Here is a 19,898-nt window from a genome sequence, read left to right on the forward strand (position 1 = left end):
TTGCTGAAAAAGCCTGAGAGTCATCCTGCCAGAGGAGGATAACAGAGAGGCCTTGTTAAAGCAACAAAGCACTTGAAGAAGACTGGAAATGTACTGGCTGGTGCGTGCTTCTTTACTGAAGCCTAGGAACAGGATTGTATCCATCGATGGCAAATATATCTTGATGGTATTTTAGTACATCTGCAGTCTCTGTAAGTGAAATAGAAGGGATATGATAGCCCTACCAAGGAATTAAAAACACCTTTTTCCCTAAAGCAGCATCTCCTCCTCCAGTATGCTCTTGTGTCAGAAAGGAGACAGGTACAGCGACATAGGTAGTTGTAGTCAGAGATCCTGAAATGGGACTTATGCCCTGACATACACTGACTGTGTCAGTTTGGCCCATGGCTGTGCTATCCATTCAATGGGATGTGTGCATCTCCCTGCACATCAGCTGCAGGGAACCATCCGGTTGTGCTGGGCATTATGCAGCCATCCTGTGTGTCTTCCCCTGTCATGGGCACTGGGGAGGAAGAGGCTGGGCAGAATGGGAGGGATGCTCTCTTACTTCTTAACAGCAGTACTCTTGTGGAAAGGTCAAGCCTTTCTGCTGTTACTCATAAGCATTTTAGGGGAGTGGAAGCTTTTGACAACAAAAGCTCCCATCATCAAGTACTTCCTCTGATCAGCTGCTGCAGCTCCAGTCCCGCAGTGCCAGGTGTGCCATCTGCTCGTGGCTGGCACTTGGGTCCCTGCAGTCTGCCCGTGCTCCAGTCAGCTCTGCCACTGCCACTGGGCCCAGGAGAGGACACACGGCAAGGAGAATGGGTCTAGCAGTGAAGCTGGTGTTTGCCATCACCTCCTAGCAAGAGGCCCTCAGCTGAGCAGTGTGGCTCATCCTAGGGCATTGCTCCAGGCCTGGCTCAGGTGTAGCAGTAACCCTTTTGAAAAAGTTGTGTTCAAATATTGCAGTGAGTTCAAGAGAAGACAAATGGTTGTCTGTCCTCTTGTCAGTTGAGAGCAACTATTTGAATTGGTGCCATTTCATAGAATCATAGAATTTGAGGTGGAAGGGACATTCAGAGGCCATCTAGTCCAATGTCCCTGCAATGAGCAGGGACATCTTCAACTCCATCAGGTTGCTCAGAGCCCCATTCAGTCTGACCTCAAATCTTTCCAGGGTCGGGGCACCTACCAGCTCCATGGGCAACCTGTTCTAGCATTTCATCACCGTTAGTGGTAGTGGAAATTAGTAGTAGAGAAAAAATTCTTATTTGAACGGCTGCAATTGTGACTTTTTACCTGAGCTTGAGCCAGTCTGGCTTGGAGGTCCAGCTCGAAATTTATATAGTATTTGCTGTTAGCATTTGGTGGCGTGGTCTCTGCTTTGAGCGGCAGCTGTGATGACACTGACAGCAGGGACTGCAAGGGGAGCCCCAGGGGCGTTCGGGGCTTTCCCCCTCCGCGTTTTTTGAGCAGGCTTCGGTCCTCCAGCCTGGCGATGTGGGGCGGGCGCTGCGGGCAGGGGAGGCAGCCCTTGGGGACGGGGACGTGCGGAGAGGCGGCTGCTGGGGCCCGGCCGCGGCCCTCGGGCTCCGCCTGCCGGAGCGAGCGCGGCTGGGCCGGGCCGGGCAGGGCCGGGCCGCCCCGCGGCTGCAGCCGAGGGTCCGGGAACATGATGAACATCTTCTGCTGAGCTGGAGGGATACTGCCTGCGTCTTCATCCCTTATGCTGTGTATGGCACCAGCTGGTCCTCTGCCCTACAGCAGCTGCGTTCACTAACCCACCCCCCCAAACCCAGTCTTCTCCCATTTTGGTGGCTGGAGAGAGAGGAGGACATGGGCTAAAGCTGCTTGCAGCTGGGTGAAGGTGAGGGAGGGAGGAGTGTGTGGGGACGGGGAAGGAAGAGCGTCAGAAGGAGAAAAAAGGAACTTGGTGGTGAGCTCCTAGGTCAGTTCAGCCTTCTCTTGTATACACCCTCGGCAAACTGGAACAGCTGAGGCATGAGTACGTGTTTCCTTCTGCTTGTTTTGCCCCGCAGATGGTGATTTCAGGGGGTGATGAGGCAGCCAGCTGCAGGGTGTGACTGTCTGGCTTCTCCACCAGCTCCTGGCAGTGCAGGCACCTCAGAGGTCTCTTTGCAGAGGGTGGCTCTTGTTGCCTGAAGCAGAGAGGACACTGAATTGTCCAGAAGCTGCAGTATTGAGCATCCTGGAGCAGCTCTGGAGATTTGGCGCTACCTGTGTTCTGCAGTTCCAGTTCATGTTAGCCTGCTAGAGGAGCAAAGAAAAATACTCTGCATCTGTGGAAATGCGGATATAAACCAGTGGTTCCCTTCCCTAGTTAGCTTCTGCTTGTAGACTAACTTTTTGGTCTAATTCTATGCCTAGTGCAGGTCCAGCCCCCACTCTGTTACCTCAGGAGCTTCATGATGACTGCAGAGCCACATCTGCTGCCCCCTTTTGCAGGAAGCCCTGGTGCCAGGAGCAGCTGATGGGCTTGGCGGCACCGTGTGACTTTGTCTAGAGCTGTCTGTGTGACTCTGCCCTGCACTGCCCATCAGGCCTGGTCTCGGCAGCCACAGACTGCAATGATCTGTCCATGCCCATGAGCATAGTCCCCCTGGGGCTGGTCGTGTTCTGCTCTCTTTGGCCAGAATTTTGTTCACAAGTTTTCTTTTAGCACAGCTCTTTTGGAAAACAAGTTGGTGATAAAAGAGAGCCAACTATTGTGATATGAACAAAACTGAAAAACATGGCCAACTGGTTAATGAATTGCTCAAACATGCTTTAAAATGTTAATTGAAGAGTTAATGCTTGTTTTCCTAGTTCCCTTTTAATGGATGCTTATTCACATTAACCATGGAGTGTTGCAGCTTTTACAGTTATCATGAATCAACAAACTGTCCTTGCCTTTTTATAAAAGCGGAACTGCTGGCACATGAACAATATATTAAATAATGTGAATTGCAGTAGCAACCAAGGCCTCTCATTTTGTACAACTGGTTTGCTGTGATTTTCTTCATCCTCAAAAACAAAATGCTGTTACCTTGATGTTTGCCACATTATTTTGGGAGACAAAGCTGTGGTGCATTCTTTTGCCTGGGAGGGTAATTGTCCAGTGATAAGTTCAATGAAACTTTACTGCCGCTTTTGTACTTGAAGGGTCTTTGCAGGAAGAGATAAGAAGTTCAAATGAGGAAACACTATGTGACAGTATGGGAAACAGCAGCTTGGAAAGATAACTTACATTTTTAATTTGTCCAAAGAAAAGGGTTAGTGATAATGTTAAGTGGCCTGAAGATAGGAGCAAGAAACAGGATGTAGAGACATGATGAAGGAAAAGGAAAATGAGGCTCTGTTGGTATGGCATAGCATTATTTTGTGTGTATGGTGAAAGCAGGTGGTAAGGAAACTTTTCTGACTGACCATTCGAGAGGGCACACTGGCAGTCAGGGGACCGAAGCCTGAAGCCATACTGCAGTATAAACAGAGATGGGGACAAATTCTGCTTGCAGCATGTCCTGCATGTCCCCTGCAGAGACCAGGTTGTGGCCTCATTTCTTTGTCACTGATGGTGAGCAAGGTTCAGGCTCTGTTTCTTACAGATCTCTGTAACAACTGGTGGGGAAACGTTGATTTTAAGAGTGTTCCTGCTTTAACCTGCAAAGGATTGCCTGAGGCCTTTGAGGTATGCCAGGGATTCAGATTGCTTTAGGAAAACTGAGTTTGAATCTCTGTCCATACAAGAGAGACATATCTCAGCTCTTGTGTGTCTGGGCAGGCTGACCACCCTAACCTGCTCTGTGAGATGGTGGTTATTTTTTGTCCCCAGTTAGTCCTTGTCCTGTGCCAAGGTTGTCAGAGATGTCCCTAGCCTTGCAGTGTGTGACACTATCTGCTGTCATCTCAGAAAAGTAGAAAATCAGAGGGTATTCCTCTTTCTCAGCAGGTGGGAAGATGGGGGGATCGGTCTTCCCACTCGGGATGGCACTGACAGAGATGCTTGTGATAGGTTAAAGTGGCCCTGCTTGACTCTTTGCTGCTCATCGGTGATTCCAGGGGTTGCTCTTCCCATAAAAGGACCTGGAATGCTGTCCTGCTGTTCTTATGGTGTTGTACTTCTGTACCGTACACTGATGATATAATGAAAGTTTTAGCCTTTCCTATGAGGTGGAAGGTTTTCTTCCTTCTCTGTCTTTGGTGGTTTTGAGATGGAGAATTTGCATGACACAATTTGTGGAGCTGAACTGTGAATTTTGATAGATTTATCCTCTTCTTTACAGCATCAGGGTCAAAGAAGGAAGTGGTTTAGTGAGTCACTTAAATTACTATTTTTTTAAATTTTATCGCAACTACCAGTAATAACCACAGGGAAAACATGCAAACAGTGGTCATTTGGTGTGAAGCATTATATGGGAAAGGCTGCTCATTGTGAACGTGCTGCCAGCGAGGCTACAGGCTGACAGTAAGTGTCCACCTGGTCACTGGGGCTGAGGATCTGGCTGGGGCATCTGCTGGAGTGCACCTTGTGCTGCCTTCTGAGCCCACAGCCTGGCTAGGAATTCTATGGGCTTTTAGTCATTCACAGGGAAATTCCTAGGAGCAGGAGTCATGCATGGGAATGGTGATAAATAGAGTTTAGAAGAGGACAAATAATAGTTTTACTTGCTGGGTTTTATTACTACTAACAGCAAGCAGCATGGTAACAGAGCTTTTAGCAAAGTCCTTTGTTGTTCTGGAAATGCACAGAGGTATTCTGGTATTTCCAGTAGTTTTTTATCCTTTGCTCACTGGGAGTGTTTTTGGGGACATTGTTTTGTGCTCACCCAGAACAGAGAATTCATGGTCAGTTTGAAGATACCCCATTGCTGATGGGTTTTCTGCTGGCTGAGGAAGAGGACGCTGCGACAGAGTAATTGAACCCAAAACTGTAACTCCAGTGGAAGGAGAAGATCTGTCCCGCCTGTTACAGAAATTGTGTTGCTTCTGGTGTGGTTGTATTCAGAAGTCAGTAACTTTGCCAGGCGAAGCAAAGCTTTTACAGTAGGGCAGCTGTGCATTTTTGGTTTAAGGCTTTCACTCTGATTTAAAAATCTTGAGTATGTTTTTCATGTGCTTTAAAGTATTATGAAAAATCCATATGAGATCATATTTTTATGTTTTATGCTGAATTCTAAAGTAATTTTTACAGCATTAAGGGAAGGAGAGGGGTGGCTTTTCCATTTTACATCATCCTGAATGTCCAGGTAGAATTACTTTCATTTCTTTTGCACTGTGTTTTTTTTCCCAGTATGGATTTTTCTGCTTGGGTATGAATTACAAGTTTTAATAATTTCAAAACCAAAGTGTAAATACTTAAAATTAAGATTTTTTTTTGGGTCGCTAAAAATTGCACCTTGCCTGTGATTTTTAAATGTTTTTACATGTGTTCAGCTTCATTCTTTGTAGACACATGATCTAATTTCTGCATTTTGTTTTAAAGAATATATTCATTTTTATATACAGTAAACCATCATACTACAGGTTTCTGAGCATTTGAAGGTGATAATCTCTAGGGACTCACCATTTTCTGCCTTTTTTGGAAATGCTGGTCAGAGTATAGAACCACTTTTCAGCATGTCTGAGCTGTGCTGTTTTAATTGTTTTCTCTGTGCCCTCACTGCCTCCTCCCCTTTCCTCTGTAGTGTGTTTTCCCTGCCTTGGTTTTTTGGGCAGTAGAGACTGTGTGAGGTGACTGAGTGGTGTGTTTACAGGTGTAGAGTCGGGATCATTGCTTCTTCTGGGCTGCTAAATTAACCATCCCTCACCATACAACCAGCAGCATTCAAAGGCTCTGGTGCCCTCTTGGGAGCTCAGGGTTGGATTGTCCTTCTAAAACACCAGCCCCTGGGGCTGTAAAATAGTGTCAGCTACTGCTGTCATGGTTGTATTTGTTTGTGTGCCACGAGGTGGTGGTGCCTTCAAGCCATGAGCATATTGTCAGTGATACCAGCACCTGTTCCAGCCTTCTCAAGAGGACTATGCTGTGTTCTCTCCTTGGCATTTCATCTCAGCGAAAGGACACAAAACCTGGATGAGAAACTTTTCTTTCTCTACTTATAATGGAGTGTTAGTCATTTGAAAAGCATTTGTAAGACAGAAGACGTAGGGTCCAGAAGAGTAATTGCTGGTAGTCAGTAGAGAAAGCAGTTTATAGCCTGCTGTAGTTTTGTTTGCATTTATTTAACCCTGATGAGTGATGCATGGAGAAAAATTAAGATTTCCTAATAGTCCTGTTCCTTCACTGAAAGGGCAAAGTCAGTTTGGGACCTGTTTTGAGAAGTCCCACTAGCTCTTCACCCAACCCAGGGTTCAGCAATTGCCCATCTGATATGTCTCAGCTTTTCTGCACCACTGGAAGAGCTTGCTGGCTTTTGGGAGACATACCCTTGGGGTTTCGGGGCTGCAGATCTCTGGGCAGTTTCCTGTTTTCTCTGTTTCCTTAATTTGCTGCCTGTTTTCTAGGTCTGCTTTTTTTTCTTCTTCTTCTTTTTTTTTTTTCCTTTTTTTTCTAACTTGCAGTATTCTTCAGTCTTTTGTAGCATCTACTGGGGAACTTCTAATCACCCAATAAGTCAGCTGGCACCTGGTCCTTATTCCCTCATTTCTAGAGGCAATTTATCCCATCATAATAGAATGAAGTAAACCTTCTGGAGATATCTACAGTAGCAGAGTGCAAGTAGAAGTAAACTTTTTTAAAGATAAGACTTTTCACCTTAGGATCTTCATGTATCACATAACCAAGGTGCTTAAATGCTAAAGGTGGATTTTTGACTGGCTTTGAAAATCTCTACCTGGAAGAGGCTTTTAATTCCAAGACAGTAAAAATTACTCTGAAGGGTAGGTTCTGAATCTAGGAATGCAGGTTGGGAATTACTTGTGGGGTTTTTTTTTTCTGCATGCCTTAGGCTGAGAAAAGTATTATAAACTATGATTTTATTTGCTTTAAACTCTCCTTCCCCTCATCATTTTGGTGTGGGGTTTTGTTCCTTTCTTTTTTAAGATGTCACCCCATCATATACAGGGTCCATATGAGTAATTGTACCCATCTTAAGGCATCAACTGTTTGCCAGCTTGTTAGTCACTCTTTTTTTTTAAAGAGGCTTATGTACAAATGGCAGGACAGAACTGATTCATGCTGTGTCACACTTTCTTCTTTGCACACCTACTCATGCATGGATCATCTGCTGATTAACAGCATAAATTTCTGGCCATAATGCCAACCTGCATCTTCACCCACTTGTCTCTCATTCATCTCTATTCTCAGCTTGGCCTCGGTCTGAATTACTCAAGTACGTGTGGGTTAATCCATACCTCCCTCTGGCTGTAGGAGGAAACACTGGCGCGAGAAACAAGGCAGTATTTTCCCAGTAGAGGGAGGTATTGTAAAACTGAGCCAAAGTTTCTCCATGCTGGAGAAAAGTGTGCTTTTTGCAGGGTTTGTTGTTTTTTTTTTTTCTTATGAATTTAAGAATTCATGGAGCAGCATGTGCAGAGAGCTTGGAGAAGGAAAGCAAAATACCTTGTGCACATTCAGGCAGATAGATGATTTTCCCATGTTTGCTTATATATTTTTTTTATTATTGGAATAGAATATGTGGAATGAGAGCAGGGATCTCTGCTGCCGTGCTTCACCAAAACCTTGTGGGCCACCAGCCATGGACTTGGAGATGCCTTTGGTACTGCTAGGATGAGAAAGGACCCCTGTTCTCACCACAAAAACCCTGCCCTTTGCCCCATCAAATCCCAAAACCTAGTAACTACTGTTAAATTGCAACAATCCCATTTGGTCAGCTGGAGAATGGACATAAATCCAAAACTCTGCTTTGTAGTGTGGATATAGATAGATCAAGTACCTCAGTACTTAGCCTAATCTGCAGATTAAATTTGCATGCTTCAGGATTGATTTATCACTAGGTGGAACATGGGAAGAAACATCAAAACAGATGTTGGAGTGACATTAGACAAGGAAGGAAACATGTAATTAATTATTTAACTCCTTGAATCAACAGTTTAGGCTTCTGTGAAGCTTTGAAATTTTAGTTTCAAGATGTGTGTCATTAGCATTTGTGCTCAGTACTCTCTCTGTGCATTTCGTTTTCTCACTGCCTGTCCCAGCAGAGAGCCACAGTGTGGTACACTATTCCTTGACACCCACACCCATCTGTGGGGACTCATTCTGCAGCTCCATAGAGGTGTGCAGCTTTGTTGGCATCTGAACATCATTTGGGTGCTTCAGGGATCCTTGCAAAACTGCCAGAAGGGTTATTGCCACCTTCCTTCATTTTTTGCAGTGAGTCCTTGATGTATAAGCCTTTCCCTTCACTTTAAAGTGTGATTTCTTCCAAGTCTTGTGAGAAATAGTAGAAAATGGTCACTCTTGTACACATTCCTCTGGAAAAACTGATTCCACTGATAACCTGGGTGAGCGATGAGGGGATGGAGGAATGTGCTCCCTTTGAACGTGCAGCCACCTTGTAACTGTGAGCACACTACAAGCGTTCCTATAGTGTTCTTAGAACACTCTTCTGGTTATTGTTTTGACTGACTGTGCTGCCATGAAAACAGGTTTTTTTATCAATTTGAAAATCTTCAACTAAATTTAATTGAAATTTGGTAGTTTTTTCAAAATTTGAAAAAAAAAACCCCAAGAAACAAGAACATGCCACTAGAGGGAATAAAAGATGACACACATCAACTTTTCTGTGTGGAATAAGAGACCTAAAACTTAATCTTTTCTGGTTTCTATAGTTAGTGCATATTCTTTGTAAATACAGACTCATGAAGAAATGTCCTGAATTTGAAGCACTCGACATTTATTGTTATTCCTAAATTAAATTACGTGTTTTCCAGCATCGTGAATTGCTGTTCACATCCCTTTGAATGTAGTATAAAGTAGCCAGGCATAATCTGTCTGTCTTAAAAGATTTTTAAACTGGAAAATTCTGCTGAATACCTAGTCACCAGAGCAGCAGTACTTTCACAGAAATTTAAGGGAGAGCACTGGAGGCCTGGAATATCAAGATAAATGCTCTTTAGGACTGCAGTGAAAACTCGACCATGAGCCTTGTCCCACATAATAAGGAGTTATTTACTGCTTGTAATGAGTGAAGGACTGCATACTTTCTGTCTCAGTTCCACCTTGTACTGGTCAGACATGGGGAAATATTTTCTACTGAAAGACCCATACCACTATGGTTATCCATCACATCACAGAAGCAATGTTGGCTTTCTCTGGGGGCAGGAGGACGGTCAGTTGCATGAGGGAAGAGCACTGGAAAATGAAGAGTAAACCTTCAAAGTACAGGATATACAAGAATGCTGTGCATTTCTGGTAATGAGAAAAGCTGTGGTAACTTGGCTGGTCCTCAAAAATTCTGATGGAATGTGAAAAGTCCAAGTGGCCCCATCCCACATGAGAAGAATGTAATCTCTCAAGAAAGGAATTATAAACATCAGATAGGGGCTAGAAGGTAAAAAGGGTGGGGGGAGCAGGAGGCACTCGCTGGGGAAGCTCTTCTTGGAGAGCCAGGTCTATCCGAGTTGCTTTGTGGAAGCATTTAAGTGAGTTGAGAAATAACATTTGCGTTCTACAACGTCTCTGCAAAAAACACCCTTATAACTTGTATTTGATACTAGGAACTTGAAGTTTGACTGTTTGGGTAAATTCAGATTTGAAACCTTGTCTCTTGTGAGGATTCATGGGCAATCCCACAGGGCAGAAAATGAATCCAGTTTCCATTTCTTCTTGTGGAAAGCTTTTAGCTTGCTCTGAAGCCCTCCAAGAAAGTGTTTTCTATATCAGCATAGATCCCTGTTGGAGTTCGCTGAAGAGGCCTGTGAAATGGAGCTATGGAGCTTAATTCCCTGTCTTACTTTAAAAACCAAATCATCTTTATGGTGTGTGTATATATATATATATATATATATCTCCCTTCTTTATCTTTAGGTGGATTTGATATGTAAAGCAACATATTTTTGTGTCCAGACTTGCTGTATCCCTTCAATTTGCAGGCTCTGTCTTGGTGCAGATGTGGTTTCCAAGGACATTTGAGTAGAAGTTGTTGCCTAAGCACAGCAGCTGCTCGTGTAGATAAATAAAAGTTTAATGAAGTGATGTGTTTCAGACTAATGCAATGTTCAGCAAAGGGGGTGAAGAATTTCATTTTTTTATTGGCTTGTGTCATGTTTAATACAAAAGTATTCAGTATATGCTCAATAGATGACTACTGTAGTGAATAAGAATCTATGAACAAATTTATAGGTAATTGTTCCATTTCAATAGTTTACAAAGCGCTTTTTCACAGAAAAAATGTACTCATCACTTTTGAGATTATTATCTAAAATCGACCATTTGGACAAAAATAAGTCATTTGTACAAAGCTATTTAAAGCAGAGTGTAAACTGTTGGTAATATATAAAAAGCTGCTGTGCCATGAACATCTGTCACCGGCCATCCTGAACCTCCACTCATAACAACATTAACTTTTCATTGGATCACTGATTGACTGACTGCAGGGAATTGGCATTTAATTATGTTTAAACTTATCTTACTGTGTACTGAGAAACAAGCTTAAATACTTCATTTGAAACCGGAATGCAGCATGTTTAGGCAAATATTGTGATTGTTCTTGCTTTTATTTTCTGAGGACAGGAGCTCAGATATGTATAGCTTGTTGACAGTTCAGTGTGTGAAACTCTCTAACATCATATAAATCTCTGAATTTTTGCAACCATTATCTATTTGGCATGTTACGTGATTCCTTTTCCAAAACAATTCTGTTATTTTTCCATTGTGTGATGTTGAATATTATGTGCTGATGACATTCCAGACTGCAGCACATTGATAGTATTATATAAAATTACTGAGTTTGTGTTCAGTCTGGTAATCTCAAAATGGTGTCATATGATATACCCAGTTTACCTATATTACACTTTTTTCCTTTAGAGAAATTCAAAAATACTCTTACATATATTCTGCTCACAAAATAAATACATTAATAATGAACTCTGTAATTCAGACCACATAGAACTTGTTTCCTGTTATAGTCAAAACACTCCTTGCAAATTGTTAGGTTTATTGGCTTTTATTAAATGCAATTCATTTAAAAAACACACCTTCCCCACTCACCACATAGACGTCAAATCTCTGAATTAAGTTTTTGTTTATATGTGTCAAGAATAATGTCCAAGAAATAGTAAGCATTTTTGAAGAAGTGGTAAGCTTTTTGGAAGCCTCCTGAAATGAAGTCTTTTATTTACTACTAAAAAATTATTTAGTGAAATGAGATGCAGGGCTTGCAAAATTTCCTGCTAACAGCCTTCCTGCCTTGCCGGAAACTTCAGGCATTTCCATTCCTGTTTTACAATTACGCAGGACACTCCATCACTACAGAACGTGACAAACTGAAACAGTGGTTGTGTATTGATAGCTGAGAGCAGGAAGAAAATTAAATTACATTGTGGTTTTCTTCTGATTTTCGAGGTAGAAAAAGAAAAATGCACATTGCTGTTGCATTTCCAAAAGCGCATTTTAATGCTACTTACTGAAGTTACTTTGCGGCACACTTTGCTGCATTAACCTCCCTGTCAGAGCTTGCCAGCGTGCTTGAGTAACTCTGAATTTTCGTAGCTCTAATGACTTTCCTTTTGTCATGAATTAGAAGAGGAAAGAGTAAAGAGCCCATTGGAGTCCTGGAGATGTGTAGCTCTTTGCGGAGGCTGGGAGAGCCGCCTGCTCTGCCCAGGACAGGGCAGGGTCGTGCCTGTCGGGGCGGTGAGAGTTTGAGGAAAGCTGGAGGGAAGGGGGTGAGCTTGTCGCACACATCCCTTAGGTGTGATCAAGTGATAAAGGAAACGTGGTGCCCTTTGGGAGGGTGTGTACCTACGAGAAACAGGAAGCAGCTCTGCCTGCAGAGGTTGGTGGCTGCGGCGGGCGCAGGTGTGCCGACACACCGCCCAGCCGCTCCTCTCCAGGCGTCTTGGCAGGCGCGCTCCTCGGCACCCGCAGCTGGAGAGGCGGGGGAAACAAACCCAGCCCAAAGCCAAAAACACCCCCCTCACCTTTAAAAAAACCAGCCCTCCTCCAGGTAGGGGAATATGACGGCCTTGCAGCTGAAAGAGTTGTCACATTCAGGTCTGTACAGGAGGAGACGGGATCGTCCCGACAGTGTCCTGCCCGGGTCACAGGAAGAGAACCTGAGGTGAGTGCAAATGGATGGTGCTGCCAGGGCACCCAGCCCTTCTCTGCTGCCCGCTTGCTTCGGTGGTTTTAACAAACAAAATGCAAGCACAGCTCTGGAAAATCACTGCAAAACACATGCATCGAGAAGCAGCCCCGAGGCACGACCGAAAAACCCCTGGAGGAGGGATAACAGGGGCCATACAGTGACCTTGCGTTCTGGCGATGGTGTGACAGCCTTCCCTGACTCTGGGAAGGGCAAATGTTAGCCGGCATTTACTTTGGGATCCCCTCTGACAGCCAGCACTCGCAAGTAAATAAATGTTTTGGAGCCTGACAACTTTGCTCTGTCTGCTTTGAAGCTAGTTCTGGTCACCCAGGTTCTGTGGGTTCTGCTGCCTCTCATGTCTTGGCACAGTCCCTGCGCCAGGCTGGGCTGTGGAGCTGGGGTGGCTGCTGGGCTCTGGGTTTCTTTAGGGGGGGGGTCTTTGTTGCGGAAAGGGCTTTAGACAAAAGAATGCAGCAGGGCCGCTTGGCCTGACCTTACTTAGCAAGGGTGACCAAAAATCAGAAAGCCATTTAATGTCTGGGGTTATCTTCCTGATGCTAGAAAGCTTTGGAAAAAAATTAACAATGAATTTGCCTCTGTTTGGACCAGAAAGATTAAAGATCTGTTTATAACTTGAATAAGTGCAGACCCCTCCCCCCCCCAAAAAAAAAGTAAAAATGCTAAGATGATTTTCCAAGTGTGCTTAGCCTGAAAGCAATCCATTCCCACTTAAAGCTCCTCAGCAAAGGAACCTTGTGTATCTGCTAACAAAAGCCTCAGCGGGGAGGAAGTGCTTCCTATGTCCTCATGCCTGTCTCATTGTATTTTTAGATTATTTTTCCTTGGTAGTGGTTGTGCATCAGGTTGGAGTGCTGTGTAATTTCAAAGGTTGTTACTGTGTTTTTGTCAACTGCATTAGTGATTTCAGAAGAACACTTACTCAGATCTGGAGGATTTACTCTTTTGTTACAACTCAGGACCGTAATTGTGACAAAATGCATGATTGTAACTTACAGAGGGTGTTTGCCATGAGATGTCAGAAATATCGTATCACTTCTAGGAATGTGTTAACTTGCAGGTCTGGTATATGTGTTATCTCTTTGTAATATTAATTCTGAATTGGTTTCTGAGATGGATTTCTAATAGAATTAGCAGTATATATGTTATATTCATATGACTGCAGTTGGAAGAATAACCAGACTTAGTAGAGTAAGAGATGTGTAGAGATTCTTGACATTTTTACATTTAGCTTCTTTTGTACAAAACTAGCAATAAGGAAAACTAGATTTATTTGGGGAAGAGAAAGCCTCTTTTTAAAGCATACACATAAAAATGAGTCCTAGCTCTGTATGGTTGTGTTGCTGTTATTACTATGCATATCTGAGATGGGAATGTGAGACGGTTTTGGGGCTGGATAGGGGGAAGGGGTGTGTTAACTGCACCAGTAGAAGTCTGGGTGTTTTAATATCCTGAGACTCTTCTGGTTAGAGATGAGAAATACATGAAACAGGGATTGGTCTTGAGAAATAAAATCCAAATTGGAGGAAATAGCGAACCAGGAGCATGTGAATCAATGGAAGGCAGAGCGTTGGAGGTACAAGAAGGTGAATAGAGCATGGTCAGATGATGCTTTTAGAGCAGGGGGACAACCCATACCTGCAACCAGAGCTTATCTTATGTTTGCTAATAGCTTAAGCTGGTTCTTATTCAAACTAAACCTTGCTCCTTCCTAACCCACATTGTGATATTTCAGCTTGTTGCAAGGCAGGCTTATTTTTACTGCATTCTCCATGACAAAAACCTATGGCATTGTACATACAGAATTATGACATATCAACAGGGCAAAGGGCAATCTGGAACAAAGAAGAAAAGCTCATTAGTTTTCTAAAAATGGAAAGCTAGTTTTTTCCATATATTCTCCCAGTGCCACTTAGATGCCTGTCCTTAGCAAATACTTTCAAAGTATCTAGAGTCCACAAGAAAGACAAGAGGTTTCTTTTATGTGTGCTAAATATATCTTGCCATCCATGGCTTTTCAATGCCCCCCCATAGTATCTCTCTTCAGTTCTTTGTTCTAGTGCTTTTGTATTTTGTTTTACATACATATTAATCCAGATGTGTTAAATAATATCAGCCCTCAAGCATCAGTTCACTGAAACCTGCTTTCTCAGTTCAAGTAGTGTTCTTCTAATCCTGGGCCAAAATGTACTCGAGATGCCAGTGTCCCCGGGTCACCCTTTGAGAACTTGTATATTTAAAACCTTTAATTTCAGGTGCTGGGTCCAGCCATCATAGCAGGATCCCGATGTGCTTGGTAGGACAGGGACCTGTGTACCTGCAAACTGCAGCTGAGACTTAGCTGAGTGTTGGCATTACAAAGCAGCTCAGCAGGGCTTGGTGCCAGAATTCCGCCTTTTTTCTTTCCTGGGAATGTCAGTGTCCTTTCTACTTAAAATGTGTGAGATTACTGTAATTAGGGCACTGTGAAACAATGTACTGAAACTCCTAAATGTGCACCAGAACATGTGTTTCTCATACAATCTATCACATACCTTTAATTTGTCCTGACAGCACGGCACATTGGTGGGGATGGGAAATTCCACTTCTCTTTCTGTCTCACTCCATGCATCACTTAAGAAACCCCATAACCTCCCTGGCAGCCTTTTAATCTGCTGCTAGAGATGCAACTGGTGCTTTACGGACTTCTTAGAGATCTGCAGCCTGTCTGTGCCACGTAAAAGGTGGTCTGGATAGCTCATCCTTTTCTTGAACTTGCACAGTACCAAAATGTGCTTGGTTTAGACCTCTCTTTGCCTGTTTGAGTAGACTCACCAGCTCATACACCTACATTATACAGGATGCTCCCAGAGTGCTGAGTTCAAAATGCAGAGGATGCATTCAGGCACCTTCATCTCTCTCCTGTGTGCAACGGATGCAGCTGTCCTTGAACTAAATGCAGCCTGAAAAATCTGCTTTTCAGAGGAGACTGTTCTGAAGACTTGTTCTTTTCCAGCTACAATGATTTAGTGGGAGAAAGATGACATCTCCTGTAGGTCTTGTCTTTCTTTGTCTTTAGAAACATGTAAAAATTCTGACTGTATGCTGAGCTATTCTTTTTTGCTTTTTTCTGCAAACAGGATGCGAAGGAAATTGTAGACATATATTTATGATTAATCATTAGGAGTCACTTAGCAATAATGGTATGCTTGCTATTTTTTCTCTTTCCCCTTCTCATCCCATGGGTTTTTGTAAAAATAGAATGATTCCTCTAGAAGAATTGAGGCTCAAGGCTCGGTACAAGGTACTGGCAAAAACAGAGGCAATTACCTTTGGGGTTTTTTTTGGCAATTACACTTAAAAATTAATTTGTTCACTCTTAGCTACTATCTGTAGCTCTCTTTTCTAAGTTCATATGCGTTCAAGTGCCATTAAAAATGTAAATAACTTTTGAAGAGGCTAGTCTCAAATTTTTACCAAACAGTAAATTTCAGCGTTTACGATAAACAGTCTTTGATGAGCTTCCATCAGTGGCTGTCAGTCACTCGTAGCTCGCTGCTCTGTTCTGTGCAGAAAGCACTGTAGATGTTTTCCATGTTAATAAAGTATCTGCATTCCCTTTGCTCTCTGCTGCTGAAGCTGATGTGTACAGGTGTGTGAGTAGGTGCAGGCAATCTTCTGCTGGATCTGCTCAGGCTCCTGCCTGCCTCTGCACACTGACTCCAGGCTGGAAGGCATGTGGATGTGCCCCAAAATTTAAAGCACAAAGACTTCCTTGCAGATGAAACAGGAGGCATAAGCACATTGTTACGTCCCACTGAGCCTATGGAGGATAGGCTCTGCACAGCAAGGCTTGTGGGTGACTGTGAAAAGAAACAAATGAATAAAATTCCTCCCACTGGCAACATGGTAGGGCTGTCTCCCTTTCTTTATGAGATACGGCATTCGGGAGATTCACAGATCTCCTTAACCTGCCATCAAAAGCATGTGTGTAGCAGCCAGACAAGGTGTACATCTGTTTCAGCTGTACATCAGCTCTGAAGACCTGCTCTTCCTAGGAAGAAGGAATGAAAATGATGGTCAGGGACTGTCTGGGAAACCAGTGACCTGTTGAGCCTTCAGATACTTTAGGGTACTGATACTACTACTGATATTACTTCAGATACTTTAGAGAGCAGGTTAAGGTGAAAAGATGTGTCTGCACCTGGGAGGTTACTTAAGTTTGATTTCTCCTGGTAATGTTTCTTTATAGCATCACCAGTGTTAACATTTATATGGCTGCTTTCTTTGAGAGTTGTTTAACTTGCTCACCCTGCCAGTGTCAGCAGATGAAGCAGTAATTATTCCATACATTAGTAAAAAAAAAAGTGATTAATTTATTAAGGCAGGAGAAACTTTAAAGAAGCGCTAAGACAAAAATAAATGTACTTCTCCCTAATAACTCTGCTAGAATAGTGGAGAGCTGGATGCTACAAATATTCATTTGAATCAGGTGCTTGGGAGCTCTGAACTAAGGATATACTTCAGCTTGTCTGCTAGCTGCTCTAATTGAAGAAGGGATTTGTCCATTTAAATGTAACACTGAATTGGTACCATTAATTAGAGTAATTTACACCCAACAAAAATATGCTTCATGGTTAGATTTAAATATTGGGATATCTAGAATTTGCATTGCGCCTTGGTTTGAGGTATCCACATGACTAGAGGCTTTACTGTTCATTTGTGCTGTACTTTTCATTGCTCTAGGGGTTAAAATAACTCCTGAAGAACACACCCTTTTTTGCTTTCCTTCTCTCTCACCCCTTGTCTCCTACCTTGCATAACAGCTAAGCGATTTTGTTTGACTTGCTCACCCAGACTATCACCTCTCATGACTCCAAATGACCGGAGATAGCTGCTTGTGTAACATCAACCAAAGCAGTAACTGCTTTTGCTCTTAAATCTATGATTTTAGTAAACAAGTAAGCTTTAGTTAGGATTTTAATTATAGCAATTAGGATTTTCACTGCTCTTATTTACAGGATTAGCTGACTCAAGGTAGACTGTACATTTCTTATTTTTTCATGTGTCCTGATGATACCTAATCAGAGGTGTTCTCTAAAGAAAATGTACGGAGTGTGATTGCTTAATATTTTTCATTATAATTAAGCTGTCCTTTGAATGCAGTCTGTCACACTGAAGTGAATTTACACACAGAAGAGAAAAACTAAATTATGTCAATGTTACCACTTTAATAAAAATTACTGACTTGCAGGTATCTGGGAGAAAAGTTTAAAGATTGTAAGTTTGGATTCCCTTTCTGTATATTTTTTATTTTGTTTTCCTGAGGTCTCTGAGCTGTTCTAGGAAACCTGAAGCTAACTGACACAGTGTCCTCAAGAGGACCGTGAGCCTTTGATATGATGTTCTCCAGGCATGGGAACAGCTTGCTAATTATGCTGCTTCTGAGGATGGCCAAAGGCTGATGCCTGTGGAGGGAGGTAGAAGGAAAGAGTGAGCCTTTTATGGGATTGCCCTTGGTAGTAACCCCAGCTTGCCACCAGCTGTGGCTCAGGGACTTCCTACAGAGTTTGTGGCATTCAGTGTTTTCTCCTTCAATTAACTCCTCTGGTCTTGCCTTGTATGCAGCAATCTCAGGGCATTTAAGTCACTCAGTGCTCTGAGTTTTTGTGTGTATTATCTGACGGTGTAGTACACATAGTTATATTTTATTTTTTTCCTTGCTTGATTTGTAATAGCAGCTTTAGGCTGCTGTTGTTCAGTTTTCATCTTCCAGCTTTGTAGAAGTTCTCATTTTAGGTAGTTGCTGGTAGAATTCTGAAACAATGGTTTCATATATAATGCTCTGTGAGCAGTGTTTTTTGATGATACTGCTCAATTTTGCCAGCAGATTCTAAGTAATCCTGTGATACGTCTTTATAGATGAACCTTTCTGATCTTTTGGAGCCTTTTGTCTAGCAAGAGAAATTTTGGTTTTTGACTTTTGCAACATATTTCCTTGTAGCTCTTCTGCTGTTTCTCGCTGTCCTAATGGCCATAATAGAGGTAGAAAAAAAATTTCAATACTTTTTACTCTTAGCCTCAAAGGAAGTAACATACTGGCAGACACAGATAGCAATACCTGGCAGCATTTCTCAGCTTGTGCTTTTTTGAATGAAAGATTCAAAACATCTGAGCTGTTCCAGCAAGGAATGAGTGGACAAAGGTAAAGCAAATGTGAAATGATGTTTGTCTTTTCTAGTGTGTGAAATCCATGCATGCCACACTCTTCATAGATCATAAAGTTCTTGATTCCCAGGTGAGTCTACCTTTTGAACTCTGTTTCTGTGCAACTATTGAACTCCCACTCAGAGTCATGCCTCAAAACTGCCCTGGCTGGTCCCCTTGTTCCAGTAAGGGAAGTTTGCATTGAAAGCTATTTGTCCTGCACAATATTTGGCTTTTCACGTTTTGTTTTGTACATTTCTTGTCACTGACTTCAGAAACTGAAGTGAAGCACGCCCTATATTTCTGATACATTGCAAAGCTGGTCCTAATAAATATACTTTTTTAAAGGACATTAGTACCAGTGGAGCTTCAGAATAACTCCATGAACTACCAAGTTGCAAGGTTATGAATTTTGCCTGAAATGTACAAGTAATTGCATAGTTTTAAACTCAAATGCTTGCTAAAGTGTTACCTAAAGCTACTCGTCAGATTACACCAAGGTATGTAGCAAAGCAGAAGGAGGCTTGGCAGGGCTCAAACCCCTGTGATTGAAAGCACAAACCCCTGTCATCTTCCCTCTTTCCTTTGCTCCTGTTCTGTCAAGCAAAAAAACCCCACTGTTTTTTTGGATGATCCCAGCAGTATATTCTTGTAAGGGTAACTTCTATATCTTCTTCCCTCATAAGTGTTATGATAGGTACTGTAACTGTCCACTGCTGCTTTACTCATTGAGGATTAGTCAGGTGTTGGGACAGAAACCATTACTTTAAAAAAACCTGGCAAGAAGGTTTAAAAAACCCTTGCCAAACCTTCTGCTAGAAAAATGCATGGAAGTCTTGCTTTGCATGAACTGCCACTGAATTTCATTCATATTTACTTGACAGGTATGCTACTAGCACTGAATAGCTAATAAATATAAAGTACAAGATGAAGACCTTCAGTTTGCATTACCCTAAATGTTAAGACTGTTGTAATGAAGTCAAAATACTATTTTGTTTTACAGTTACTTGTTGACGTGTTACTCATACTTGAGTCTTAGGAACATAAGCTGCTGCTGGTTATTCTCTTGGCAGTTCAATATTAGGACTGTTATTTCATGCTGCAGTATTAACTGCAGATGGCTTAGCTGTCTGCCATCCTCTGCAGGTTTTAAAGCCAGGTGATGCTGTAGTGAGTGTAGGAAGAGAAAAATGTGAAACCAAAACCTGGAGTGACTAATAATTACAATTCAGTATGTGTGTGAGAGAAGAGGAACAGCTGAGATGTTTTCTATAACACATTGTACTTCTGCTCAAAATTAACTAACTCAGACAATTAAAAATTTCACACTTCATCATATAGAAGCTCAAACTAATATAGGTGAGAAGTGATTATGTTGCTGAAAGTGTAGATAAATAGTAATAAAGTAATACTAAAAGATGTATGTGACATGCAGGCTACTAA

The 19,898-nt window shown here is 42.4% G+C and overlaps 1 protein-coding gene across 6 annotated transcripts in view; it reads left to right on the forward strand.

Annotated features, from left to right (window-relative positions):
- LIMS1 (LIM zinc finger domain containing 1) overlaps nucleotides 1–19,898 on the forward strand; it is a 73,046-nt gene that overhangs the window by 28,965 nt on the left and 24,183 nt on the right. Inside the window, exon 1 of one of the 6 annotated variants that reach the window (XM_063392690.1) lies at nucleotides 4,368–4,447. The exons of 3 other annotated variants lie outside the window; for them this stretch is intronic. Coding sequence is in view for 2 of the 3 variants with exons in the window: in XM_063392686.1 (XP_063248756.1) it covers nucleotides 12,121–12,224 (104 nt within the window). In the remaining variant the exon portion in view is untranslated. Of the gene's footprint in view, nucleotides 1–4,367; nucleotides 4,448–11,747; nucleotides 12,225–19,898 lie in introns of those variants that run through there. 2 more of the 6 variants (XM_063392686.1, XM_063392687.1) reach the window with 2 other exon arrangements.

Source organism: Prinia subflava, chromosome 3 (genome assembly GCF_021018805.1).
Source record: "Prinia subflava isolate CZ2003 ecotype Zambia chromosome 3, Cam_Psub_1.2, whole genome shotgun sequence".
In the NCBI taxonomy this organism is placed as follows: Eukaryota; Metazoa; Chordata; class Aves; order Passeriformes; family Cisticolidae; genus Prinia; species Prinia subflava.